We start from the raw sequence: 13,984 nt of genomic DNA on the forward strand, positions 1-13,984 counted from the left end.
CATGAGCATGCCTCTGCTGACTTGGAATTTCTCTGGTTTATGCCAGTGGTAAAAGAGATTCAAGTGTAAAGGTGGTTTTAACACACACCATTTAAACAAATTAATTGCAGTTCTCTAGTTCCCATGAAGCCACTAATGAGGTCTTTCGCTGGATAAAATTGGGCTTCTCTCGAAGTTAAAAGTATTAGCTGTGAATAGATTACTATTTCCTTTTAATGAGCGATTCCTACAGACCATGTTAGTGAAATATTTTATTGCATGAGGATGGACTTCAAGATAAGGTCTGATCCATTAAAAGGAAGAAATCAAAAACACTAATATAAGTTATTCATTTTCCAGAATTACAACTAAGCGAAGGAATTAATGGATTTCGGTTATCAAATCCTCCAATTTTACTGGTCTGTGCTCTGCAAGCTAGTTTAGAGGTAAGTAATTGCTTTATTTTGAGCCTGAATTTAAGAGTATAAAATGTTAAAAAAAAATGTTATGGATTTTATTGCTGTGTTCCTTAAAAATAAATAAATAAAGTCCAGAAAAGCTAAAAAGCCAAGGTTGGTAAAAACAACAACAAAAACAAAACTGAGAAACCAAGACTTGTAAAATCGTACTAATTCTTTTACTGTTCTCACAAATTTTGCTGTCAGATTTAGGATCCATGAAATTTGCATCTTCAGCTTTTGGACAGGGCTCAGCATTGGGCTTTTAGGGGCTCAATGCAAAGGGCAGCTTTTCCAATACAGACATTCAGAGCTTGCCTCTCTGCAACTTGTGTGAAGGACACCAATAGAGATTTTCCTAGGAAAGAATCGTGTAACTCTGGAAGGCTGCATGGAGAGTTGCTTCTACTTGTATTTCCCTGTGCCAAACAGACGAGCTCTTTTATGAAAAAACAGATGGGGCTACTGGGTGTCCTGGAGTCCAACAGAACCGATGGCTCTGTGAATGTCATCCACTGTAGTCCCTTCCATCACAAACAGAAAAGACAAAAACTGTCTGTTAATGCTTCCGTAAATGGACGATTCATGAATGTGCTGTGGATCTGGACTTTTGCCTTTCATCTCTTCATTATTTTTCTGGTGGCCACAGGCGCAGAGCCTCACATGTATCCAGGCATAGAGTTTCTCTTATGGGTGGTTCACACCTGAAATGCTGGACTTCTGGTATTTGGAGATGAAAAGGATGGTTGTACACAGACCTCCCTGTAGTAAATTTTTTCCTAAGCTGCTTTTCAAGCCAGCCTTGGTTAGCGTGGTTTTGCAGCAGCATAATGAGAGGAATTTATTTCTGCCAGCATTCCATTAATGTTAGCGTAACAGCAAAGCTGATGCTGGTACAAAGAGCAATGTCTGTATACTGTACATCCCTCTTCTTTATTTACTGAAAAGCAGTATTTTAAGCAAACAAAGTCAGAAAATTGCCAGTTGTGCTCTCACCAGCTTACATGCAATGCTGAAGGACTGCAAAGGGCACAGCAATGCGTCTTGTTCTGCCTGACAATTTATTTTGTTAGTCCTTAAACATCCAATATATTTTTAAACTTTATGTGACCTTCGAGATAAGCTGAAAGCTATTCTGCTATGACCCAGATTGTCAGTGCTCCAGTTTGTGCGGGTTGATGTCATTTAGCCCCACTGCAGGGAGCCTCAAACAATGAGCGCTGAGCAGTTTCCATCGCCTCCCCTTTCCATGCCTGCATTACCTTTTGGCACAGCCAGGATTTCCCAGTGCTAATTGCTCTAATACAGTGGGAAACAAAATAGTTTTCATGTCTGGCAAGAGATGGCTAGTGAAATTGCATGCCACCTTCACTGGGACACATTAAACAGAAGGCAGTGTTTCCAATGGAAACAATGAAAACTGCAAGTGTTAATGCATGTTATTCCTCAATAATGCTTAAAGTGACTGTTATGGCAGTAGCTGCTCCCTTTTATGGAAAAAAGGGGAGCGCTCTACAGCCCCATTTAAAAGATCTTTTTCCAAAATTTCACCCAGGAGGCCAAATATTCCTTGCGCAAAGCCTGAGCAAACAGATTTTTGTATGCAGCCTAAGGAGCTCCATCCCTCATATTGCTGCAAAGCCCAGAGGAATAGGAGACAGGTCTCCATTTTACCTCCAGTAACAAGCTAAATGGTCATGTGTGCACTCTGCCAGCCTGCATGGTGAGGGAAGCATCTCTGCATTTTTGTTGACCTATGCAAGTAATGACTGCTGGTGGCTCTGGTCCCTGTCACATTTGTTTCTGTGGCTGCAAAGCCTGTCTTACAGCAGCCATATTTTGTTAGCTCAGAATAGATAAAGAAAATGTAGGGGCTTTTGGTTTTGTGCCACCTTTAGTAGTTGTGATAACATTGTAGAGTAATAATGGGATATTCTAAAAAAATAAAAAATTCCAGTTGCTGCTGGGAACCAAACTTTGTTGTATTTGGAGTGGAACTTCTTAGTTACCTCTCTGTACACTCTTTGAGGTGTGTATGAAGTAATTATATGTGAGTATATCAGTAATGTTAAAAGTGTGACTCCTTCAGTCAGGAGCAGTGATGTTCTGAGAGTCACAACTGTGGATTTTTGTGCAGGACCTCAGCCTTACCTCTGATTTTGCAGCTGCAGTAAGCAGAGGTATAATAGTCTTAGAAACTGTATTGCAACTACATCCTGCGATCTGATTTGTAGAGGTGATCGGGTACTTAGATGTCTATATTCTCTCACTTTTTCCCTGCAACTGCTTGCATGGGAAAAGGGAGGGCTTGGGGAAAGCAGGGATTAGTTGTTTCCAGTGTCATGTTTTCCATTGTTCTCTGTAACTGAGCCTTTCCATGAGTACAGGCAGGAGAGGAGCAGGAGCTGCCTGGCCCTTTCCCCTTCCCAAACTGTTGTGCCACATTGTTTGTACTTGTTTGTCTGACAAAGCAACTGCCATGGTTAAGCAATCACTCTTTCACATTTCATGATGTTCTGACATAATTCTATTTCTATTTTATTTTTTGAGCTCACCAGTCCTTGTAGCTGTATAAAAGCACAGAGCTGTTAAACCAGAATCAAACAATTTTTTCTTCATGTGAACTAGCAGAGACAGACCCTGAAACACTATCTGTTCAGGGTGTAAAACAGTAAAATAAAAACAAATTTCGCGTCCTCAAAAATAAGTTTGTAGATTAGTCATGTTTGTTTTGGCCTTTGGTTTTACTTGAGTCACAAAAAACTTGTATGTGATTTTTGTTTGATGCAGTCCTGTTGTATGTATAGAGAATTTATGAATCACCTTCAGATATGCAAATGGATGCTCTCTTAGGAAACTGTTTTTATATGCAAATTCATTTATGTAAGATGTGTACAGAAATCCTTAACAACAGACAAAATACTCTTTCATTATCTGAAAGTAATAATGTTGTCCTGTGTGTCCAAAAGCCGTATCTTGCCATGTGTATGTACAATATCTATCTGATATTAGCTCTTGGTTTCCAAGGTAGTATGTTTGGAGAAATCTGCTATCTAGCAAAAAAAGAATGACAGAGTCCGGTCCCCAAGTTACCAAAACTATCTAATTTATTAGAAAGGTCAGAAATGGCCTTGGTCACCTTTGCTCTCTTTCTATTTTCTGTAGCAACGCATTCCATAATAATGATTTAAAATCATTACAGGTTTTTGGTCAAGCTAGAATGAAAGCACTGAGAAGAAAATCTATTCTGCTTACTGGCTACTTGGAATACCTGATAAAACATTACTACAGTGAGGATAAAACAAATCCAGAGAAGCCCTTTGTAAAAATAATCACACCACCTCGGGTTGAGGAAAGAGGATGCCAACTCACATTATCTTTTTCCCTTCCAATCAAGTCTGTGTTTAAAGAGCTGGAGAAGAGAGGAGTAGCTGTGAGTAAATCAAACTTCATCTTATTCACTGATTTGCGAGCATCTGCCATACCAAAATAATCATTTGCCTTTCGTACATATATAATCTCATATAAGGCCAAAAAAGACTCGGAGTGATGAAAATTGCTTACATAGCAGCTATGATCTTTAGCTGCACAAACGATCAAGCAAGTAGTGCTATTTTATAAATTATTTGTTAGTCTTCAGGTTGTCCTTTCTCTATGGATTAATTTCCAGTACTTGTGTGAGTGACATCCAGCAGTCACTGCTGAGGGGTAAAGCTGCTTTCCTGTTGCATGATGGTGCAGCCATTATAGCTTTGAAGGATAAAGGAGAAAAACTGGAAAAACAAAAATATGAGCATGTCAGAAAAACAGAAATTTGCACCTGAAATATGAGGTCCCAGTCCCGTTTGGCAGCTCCTCACTTATTTGCCCTCCAGCAGTGAACAGAGCGCAGGTGGCTCTCTCCATCCTCAGCTCCACAGCTCACATGCCTACAGCCCAGCACTAGCAAGGAGCTCTCAGCCTCCACCACTCAATTTCCTGACCTGCTCTTCGCAAGGCATCAGGCTGGACGAATTAAAACGGTGTCATTTCCTTAAAGGTGTGTTTTAGTGCTCAAGAAAGAGAGGCCACTGACTGGTGGTGCCATGTAACGGCATGGTTACTGGTGTCAGCACTGCTCAAAACCAATAAAAGCTAAATTTAAGACTATACATTTGGTGACTTAGAAGGTGAGGCTGATAGCGTAATGCCATATAAATGATATATGAGTTTTATTTCTGCTGGTGACTCATGTTCCCAAAGGGCAGCTCTTATAGGCGAAATATGCTGCTGTTTTGGTGCTGCCAGGGAATTCCAGGAACTGCTGCTTTTAAGAGGGCACAGGGCCTTATGCTGTTGGCTTGTCTTCACAATGCGGTAGTGTGCTTCAAATATGAGAGATTATTCTATTCAGCAAAACGTTTAAATTCACAGAGGAGAGAAAGAAAAATACTGCAAGTCCTGTGACATTACTTGTATCCATAGAACAAGACACTCTATCTTACTGGGAGGGACGTTTCTATTTTGCAGTGGTGTTTTTGTCACCTGTACACCTCATCAGCCATGGGTTGCTGTAGGTTCCAAGGTAGACCTTAGCATAAATTACAGGGCTGGATAGTCAGTTCTGAGCCCCTGACTGGCACTACCAGAGTCCTGCCTGTCCCAAGCCTTGCATCCTTTTTTATTGACCACACACCGCTCTCCTTGCTATATTCTTCACAATAATGCTCCTCAAGGTAGTTTCTTCAGTGTCCTAAAGTCTTCACGTATGTCTGCATAAATACCGTTCTTCCTTGGTGTAACTCTGTGGAGACAAGGATGACACTTAAAAATACGGCTTAACAAATAAATTAGTGACCTGGATTTACTAAGCGTTCCCTTTCTGTTTTGCAGTGTGACATGCGAGAACCAAATGCTCTTCGCGTTGCCCCAGTTCCTCTCTACAATTCTTTCCATGATGTGCACAGATTTATTGAAATCCTGGGATCTGCAATTACATCTTCAAAACAAACAGCAAACAATACTGTGCTATCTGGTTCTTATTGATGGCTCAGCTGTATCTTTTAATCTATTTCTGACTAAGATGCATTTATCCCGCTGAGCGATTCCTTGCTTCGAGTAGACTAAGCTATATCCCATGCAATTTGCAGAAAAATGACTGTGCTTGAATAGTTATTTACAACAGACGTAGTTTTATTAAAGCTCATATTTCCACTCTGCTTTGACTTTGACTTCATGAATTAGTATGCTTTGTATATTTTAATGGTTTTTTTCTTAAACATTTTATGTAGTTTTATTACATTAGCTTTGAGAAGCATGGAAGAATTGCTATCAACTAGAATGAAAAAAAAATCCCTTCTTTATTATAAAAATGATGCATAATAAAAAGTGGAAAATAGACAAATCACTAACAGTTAAAAGATACAGTCCAATTTACATTTTTAATTTCAGTCCTATTTAAAGTACATGGTTTACTAGAAAACTAAAGTTGAACAATTAGTTGTTTAAAAATTGCTGCACACTGACTTTTTCAAAGGGCCCCCAAATTTGGTTAATTAATGATATAATTGAAGAATGACTTTACACTACAGATACCTTCTTTCCTGTGATACAGCTGCCTAAACCAATACATCTTCTCTTTATATTTCTAGGTAGTCATTTTGAAGATGATAGTCTTGAGAAAGCTGAGAACAATTTTAAATTCCTGTAGCCTAGTGTGCTGCATGAGCACTTACCAAGGTTTTAACAAGGCTTATTTCGGATTAGGCAAAATGAACTCTGGATTGTTTCAGCAGCAGCAAAATATCCCACTGTTAACTTAGTGTGGCCCAAATTTTTACAGAGATTTGCACTAGACGGCTAGGAGCAGTGAAGAAAAACTACTTACGTTTAACCAACGCTTTACCCAGAGTAGTTTTAAGACATAAATAAAACCTTGGTGTACTTGGCTACTGAGCACCTAAGTTTCTAGCTATTCAGCATGTACCTTTTTCTTCAAGAATCAGCTATCTGTAAGCCTTTCTCTCTGATGATTATTGGTTTGATACACTTAGAAAATTACTGTTGGTAGTACTTTTTATTCCACTTTAAGGGTGAAAAATGATTTGTGGGAAGTAATTTGGGCTACTCCAGTGTTTTGGGTCAAGGGCATTTTTGCAGTTTGAAATTCTTACACTTTCTGAGCATCTCCCAGTGCACGTTGGGGCTCCTGCAGTGGGGGAACGTTTGCAGTGTCTGCCTGCCCTTTAAAATTCCCTAAAGAAGGGTAGTTTTAAAAGACCTGCCACAATAATACCTATTTCATCAGTTGTAGCATGTAGAGGAAAGCTGAAAGGACTGCAAATAAAGCATTAGTTGGTATTTTTAGCAACTATGAAAAGTTAGAAGAGCTTCTTACACGAGAATATTGTTATAAAGAGTAGCACAGGACTCTTAATCACTGGGAAAGCTCTGGCTCACTCAAGAGGTTTTGATTGCATTGACGTCATCTGTCCTTGATTCAGCTGAGACTGTGCCATTGTGTTGCAGACCAGGTATCTGTGTTTCAGTAGCAGGGGTTTTATTTTTGTATGTACATCTGCAGCACAGCTACTTTCATCTGCTAAGTGACACAATCATAAAAAAGGACAATTTTGCATGAAGCGACTGTTGATGAGAAAAGCACTGAACGTGAAACGGTGACAGTCCACAGTAGTGAAAAGTAGTTTATTTCACTGCCAGTACCTTTGAAGCACTTGTGCTTCTATTCAGCTCTGGCTAACACTCACTTAGGTCTTTACTGTAAAATTAAGCAAGCTTTATATAACTCCATATGTCACACTAGTCATATTATAAAATACCTTATTTAGATTTCAGCTGCACTTTGGTTGTGAGGCAATCCCAGGAAGAGTAAGCACATCCAAATCCCTTTCTAAATAGCACCTAGACATCAAGTTTAGACAAGGTTTGGTTGGAAGTTATGGGGAGATAAATGGTGACTTTACAGGTTCCAGCCTGGCAGAGCAGTTTGGCATCTGCATTAAATGCAGTAACTGAAAAATCCTTGTATCTCTGATTGTGGAAAGTGAACTATGTAGGGTAGGTAAAATACTTCCTGAATCTATACAGTCTGGTTCTTGAGAGATAGATTATTAATAAACAATCATTAATATTTTGTCCTTCAGCAACACTTTAGGTTACAGGCAGAGAGGCTTTATAAAAAAACTGCGTTTTGTTTGAGGGATTTGATAAAAACGAGTCGGTCAAAATTCACAAACTTCAACTTTGCTGAGTAACTTTTTCTTTTACCTATGAGCTGTGAAGATAAACATAAGACTCCTTGCTTTTATATGCATTATACATAAATTCAGAAAATGATTTCCATGAAGTAAGGAGAATGAAACAAAATGACAGCATAAGCACTAGTTTTACATGTTCTTTCGTTAGTTCTTGTAAAGTTTTGCAAAATGAATAATACTGAAAGTTAACATTAGGTGTCAGTATTTTACATATTATTTAGTGAGAGAATATCAAGTGAAAGAGATTCAGTACAAAAAAAAGAAGTCTGCTTTTTCAAATGCTCTAAGTTATCACAGTTAGAGTAATATCAGTAATAATTATGTGTGAAATAATTAATTGTATATACCCTAAATGTTTCCTGGTAGTTACATCTCTGATTTAAAATTCAGCATTAAGTACTACCGCTTTCTAATTGTGCTAACATTGAGTTCTTGGATTGTCTGAAGAAATTACATTTTTCAAATTAAACTGCAACACATGAGTGTCTGTAGATGACAGAAAATTGATACGTAGGTAGAATGAGAAAAAGTCTACAAAATGAAAATAAACATAAATATGTAGATCCCTGGTGGATGTGATCTTTTTCAACACAGCACAATATAATACTGTACAGATCTCTTAAATTCATTGTAATTGTTGAAAAAAAAATAAGGGGGGGGAGGGGGGAAAGAGAGTTGGACGGTAGAAATACTATAGGATCTATTTGTGCATTTCTTTTACTCTGTTTTGGCAAAGGAAGACTAGAGAGAAGACAGTCCTCTTTCCTAAGTAGAAAATGATGGTTTTGTTTTCCAAAAGAACAATATACTTTGAGTGAAGAAAAGGTATGGCAGTTATTTATTTATTTATTTATTTATTTTTATTTAAGGTTTGTTGCATGATAGAGAATGAGATGGGACCATTTGAAGAAGTAAAGATGTAAAATATTGGGAGTCCTTACTCTGACTACTGCAAAATCCACTCTGCTTTCATTTTATCAGCACAGTATTAGCAAGAAGAAGATGATAGATTAAACAAAAATGAAAAGAGAAAGAAAGGTAGAAAAAAAAATGACTTGGCTCTAAATGTGTTGTCTAGAGGGAAAAAAAAAAGATGGAAAATAATGAAAGAAATAATTAACTTTTCAAGCTATGTTATGTTGTTACAGTTTTGTTCCCAAATATAGCAGGACACAGGTGGGAATTACCCATGAAATGCTAGTTTAAGAGGTAGGCATAGGTCTCAGTTGTGTCCATAAAGCTGAAGAGAAATCTAGTGCTAAATCCCCAAAGGGGATCTGCAGGATTTGCAGACATCAAAGCGGTGGCAGCAATATAATGAAGACATGGCCAAGGTAGGTAAGTTATTACATATATTCACTTATAAACCCCACTTTTAGTTCCAGATCCAATCAACATGTCATGATCTGACTTGTTTAAGGGCAAGCTGACCTGCTCAGAGTCCCTTAAAAATCTCAGTAGGTTCCCATCTGAACCTCTGAGCATGTGAGCCGATGAAAATATGTTTCCGAAAAGCTAGTCACACTTTATGACTAGCTGAGAGATAGTTTTGCATCATAAACCTAAACTTTTGTCAATATTTGTGAAATATATTTAGAAAGCTTATTCAGAAATGAGTAAGTTATAGATCAGTAATTTATACTTTTTTATATTCCAAGTTTTATTACCTAAACTTACTCCTCTAAGCATCATTTTATGTTTCTAGTTAAATATAAGTGAGAATTGATTGGAGTATTTCTCAATGGAATTCTATCTTTATTTCATCATAATTGGTTCATATTTGAATAATGACAGATGAACTACTTCATTCAATTGCCGTTTTAAGGCTTTGAAGTCACAATAGCGGCAAAGGATTTAAATCCTGAAGCCATTATTAAGTCAGAGAAGACATCAGGGAAAAGGACAACTTATGGTGGTGTAATTTTCTAGACAGAAAAATACTTCTGCAGTTGCACTTTTTTCTTTTATCCTTTTTTTCTTTCTTTCTTTTTCTCCTCCTTCATCTGGACACTTGGCTGTTGTTAAGAGGATCCACTAAATTTCAACAAAATGAAGTGGCCACAAATTCTAGCAAAACAAATGGCTTCTATCCACTCTGGAAGAAGACATTAGAAAAGCTGAATGAGAGTCCACACTGTAAGTAAACTTCTGTAGTTATTTTGTTATGGAGCTAGCTACAAATCATTTAAAATTCTAGGCAGCTGCAATACTGTGTTTCACCAATAAAGAGTCATTAGATCTTTTTTCTCTCTGACATTTACATCCAGTCCTGCGTACATGTTAATACTCCAAGGTATGAATTTCAAAGTTCCCTTTATCTTTGTGTACAGTTTTAAGCAATTAATCAAGTGATAAAAAATAGCTTTAAAATTATGAAACGAATCATGAATTTAAAGTATATGTTCAAAAAAGTTGCTATATTATAATTTGTGGGGGGCAGGGCCTCTTACCAACTGAGCTAAGTGCAGAAGTTCTTTTTTTTTTTAACTTTTTATTGAAGGATTTTAAAGAGATGGTCAAGTTGTTAAAACATGACCAAGTTTTATATCAAGGATAGTTATTTCTCCTAGGAGGCTACATCAAAGTGGAAGACACACAGAAATTTTTCGAATTTTATTTAATACATTTAAAATTACTCCCATGTGGGGCAAGATTTATGCAGGCTTCTGAAATAAGCATGGGGCCACACAGCTCTGAAAACCTTTCATTTGAAATAAAAAGAAATAGCATTCTTACCATCACAGTGCCAGGTGTAAAGATAAAGATCTATAGGAAAACTTTTCCAACTCTTTCTTTGTAACAGAGCACACACTAGAGATGCCACTGCAGATTGAAAGGAATTATGTCTTCTGGGATGCAACCCGCCTGGTAGATTATAGTTTGTGTAGATATCCATACAAGCTGCAGACTAACTCATGGGTTCCCCTATTGCAACATAGAGCAAGTGCCCTGATCCTGAAGATATTGTCTTGAGCGGGACAAGCGTTACTGTGCATTTGTGGTAATAGAGTATGAATCAAGCTTCCTGAGACCAACTTGCACCTTTGCTGCTCTGCAAATTTGCCTGGTGCCTTGGTTTACTATCTAGGAGGAAGCATGATGTGGTGGTGGTTCTTGCAAGGAGAACTGGCAGCAGATATCTGCAAAATTCACACTGATGCTTGAGCACAGGACGTTAGGAATTGGGACCTATTAAAATGTCATTAATGAATCTCAGTAGAAACATGCCTGTAACATACTTATTTTAGTAGTGAGGTACACCTGACATCATGTTTCTTTTTAATAGGTGTTTTATTTGAAGTTCCACTTGGGAGGTGAAAGGAAATTTTTTAAGAAATACTCATTTTTCAAGTAGGGTGTAGAAGCAGTTTTAATGTCTTAGCTGAAAGTTTATGCAAAATGCTCAGATGCTGTTGTGTGCAATATCTGGTTTAAACCAGTGTAGTCAAGAGAGGTCAGTAATTCTGACTATGTTTATCTTTTTAGAGTAATCCTTTGCATCTAGATAACTTAAAAAGAAATGACTGCACATTAGCAAGGATGCTCCTACACTTTCCTGTACTGCTGCCTTCTACAGAGAAAAATAGTTGAAGGTCTCCTTAGAGAAAAATAGGGTGTGTGTGGAAGTCCATATTCAGCTACCTCTGAGTTGTTTCAGTTGCATCTAAAATGGTTATTTTTCCCAAATTTCATGGCTGAGTTTTTATATCACTGAGACTAGAAAAATGATTTTGATGTGGCAGCTATAAGATGTAGAAGCTATGAGAGCAGGGCACTTTGGTTTTGTGTAGAGAAAGAGAAAGGAAAACTCCAGCTTAAGGTATGGAAGGCCTCTGTAAACTGATTTGTCAGGTACGATTACATCAACAGCAGTGGTATTCCAGCCTCTGCTATAGATACCAATCATATTAGGTTGTATAATTTTAAAAACACAACTCTTAATACCTTTTCCGATCTTTTTTTTTTTTTTTTTTTTCCCTGCAGGGTACAAATGTGCCAATAAGCTTCTTTGTTTCTTGACTTTGAGTTTCCGATGGATGAAAGGTAAATGTAATGATTGATAACATACACTTTTTTATAAGAGGCTGTCCTAAAAGGTCTTCAGTACATCGGCTTGGAAAGAGGTTTTATCTGTTAGAATGAGACGAAATTGAAGGATCAGCCTTTCATGATCCAGGACCAAGGCAGTATATATGTCTCCAGAGCATCCCAATGAAAGCAAATATTGAGAAAACATGGCCAGTGCATCCTTTTCAGGAAAAAAGAAACAGCAGCTACCGGAGTGATGACAGCTATTCTAGTAGAGAAGTGTGTGGTGGGGCCACCTCTTACTGAGAAGAGACCACTGGCGGGAGCATTACCCCAGGAAGAGGGCCCTCTATGTTCCACCTTTGTCAGCCTAAGGGAAGTAAGTCCTTTTTCTTTTTCTTTTTCTTTTTCTCTTTTTCTTTTTCTTTTTCTTTTTCTTTTTCTTTTTCTTTTTCTTTTTCTTTTTCTTTTTCTTTTTCTTTTTCTTTTTTATAATTAGATCCTATCAAACAGCTCCAATTGTGTAGAGCTGTGGTTGGTGAGGGCAGGCAGGGAACCCATGAGCTGTAGCCTGGAGAGATGGGCAAACATGCCAGAACCACTGAACCCAGGAGGAACTGACAAAACGGAACAAAAGTGCTATTGCTGAGCTGTGAGACACCTTCCAGGATGTACAAGCCATTTATTAACAAAAAAGAGTCCTGTTCAATTAGTTAAACATGAGACAAGTCTGGTAGGACCAGGGTGGGCAGAGGCACCTGTGGGAACTTCTGGTTCAACTATAACAATCAGATCAGAGCAAGAGTTTAGACCTATTTTTCACTGCTAAATTTAGGTTAACTGCTCAGTGCAGCAGTTGTAGATAACCCAGCTGAAACCAATTCCCTCAGCTGCTAATGCAGCCTGCCTCCTGGGCACCTCGCTTCCTTTCCACACAGTGGAGAACCTCAGTTCACAACTTGATTTCTACACTTCACCATCCTGTTTCTGGGTGTTTCAGTTCTAGATATTGTGGAGATGTGTTAAAGAGCAGTTTGAGACTTCAGAGCTAATGGTTGATTGTACTTTCTGCTTTCTTACTTCTTATCCTGCTTAACATACAGTTGTGCAGAAGTGGCTTATTAAGATGATGGTATATGCCACATATAAGGGCATACAGAAAGCACTGGTACTTGACTGATTGATCTGAAAATCCCATTCACTATCATTACTTATGACTCCTAGTTTGAACGTAGTTCAGTGGCAAATTAATTTAATGACTTTATAAACCTATTTATGTCATTTAAATTTCATCTGTTGTTGAAGGAACTTGAGTTAGACAGGGTAAATTCCTTCTGGACCAAAGCAGTAGTGACAAGCACACTAAATTTTGGAAAGAAATGGCTCTCAACTTCTCAAATTTAACTAATAAATCAAAGGCTATTACTTTGTATCAGATATGGATGAAGGATAATGCAAAGGGTCAATTTTTAGAAGATCTTAAATTCTGTAGAAGTATGGAAGTAGCATATGACTGCTTCATTTTCATTAGTATTCTTATTTTATTCAAACTTTCTTGTTTTAACTGGATATTAAAACTGAAGTGATAAAATACCAGAAAAAAAGTATGAATCACCAAAATTACATGCTAAAGTCTGTTATCTTGACATTTTTCTGAATGAATATTGAAATGCCTAGCAAAACAGATCTTGAAGTTCCTCCATCAGTAATCAGACCCAGACTTACTTGAAAAAAAATAAATCTTTTTATATTTAGTTATGAAAAGCATGCTCTTAATTATAATGATGTTCATTAAGACCAATGCTTTGCAAGACTACTGTTTGCAATTCAGAGGCTCTTCAAAAACATCTGAAAAAAAATGTAATCTACAATAACATCTACCATGGAAAAATATTAGAAAATGACTGAAAAATGTGCCAGTTATGCATACGGTATATACATACATCTATACGTGTGTATGTATGTGTGCTCTTTCTCAGAGAATCACAAGGTTCAGTGTTGTCTTCTATTTTTTTCCCATTTATGGAGTATATAAGGAGTAATTTAATTTGATGAAATCAAACTTTCAATGAAAACAAAGACATTAGCTCTGAAATAAGACATCAGTTTTTCAAGGCTATACATCCTTTGAACTTGGATGACATTGTCTCTGAGGACAAGATGTTTGAGTTTTAGACTTTAAAGCCTCAAGCTGGAAAAATTAGTCCAGAATCTGTTCCTGTAGGATGGGAAAAAAAATCACTCACTCTTCAAAAGATCAGG

General features: G+C 37.4%; 1 protein-coding gene across 1 annotated transcript in view; it reads left to right on the forward strand.

The window, feature by feature from the left end:
- KYNU (kynureninase) overlaps window positions 1-5,462 on the forward strand; it is a 52,854-nt gene extending 47,392 nt beyond the window's left edge. Inside the window, exons 12-14 of the mRNA XM_035556096.1 lie at window positions 340-425; window positions 3,640-3,870; window positions 5,310-5,462. Of these exons, the coding sequence (XP_035411989.1) occupies window positions 340-425; window positions 3,640-3,870; window positions 5,310-5,462 (470 nt within the window). The remainder of the gene's footprint in view (window positions 1-339; window positions 426-3,639; window positions 3,871-5,309) is intronic.
- Window positions 5,463-13,984: the final 8,522 nt, after the last annotated feature.

The sequence above is a fragment of the Cygnus atratus genome, chromosome 6 (assembly GCF_013377495.2).
Source record: "Cygnus atratus isolate AKBS03 ecotype Queensland, Australia chromosome 6, CAtr_DNAZoo_HiC_assembly, whole genome shotgun sequence".
NCBI lineage: Eukaryota > Metazoa > Chordata > Aves > Anseriformes > Anatidae > Cygnus > Cygnus atratus.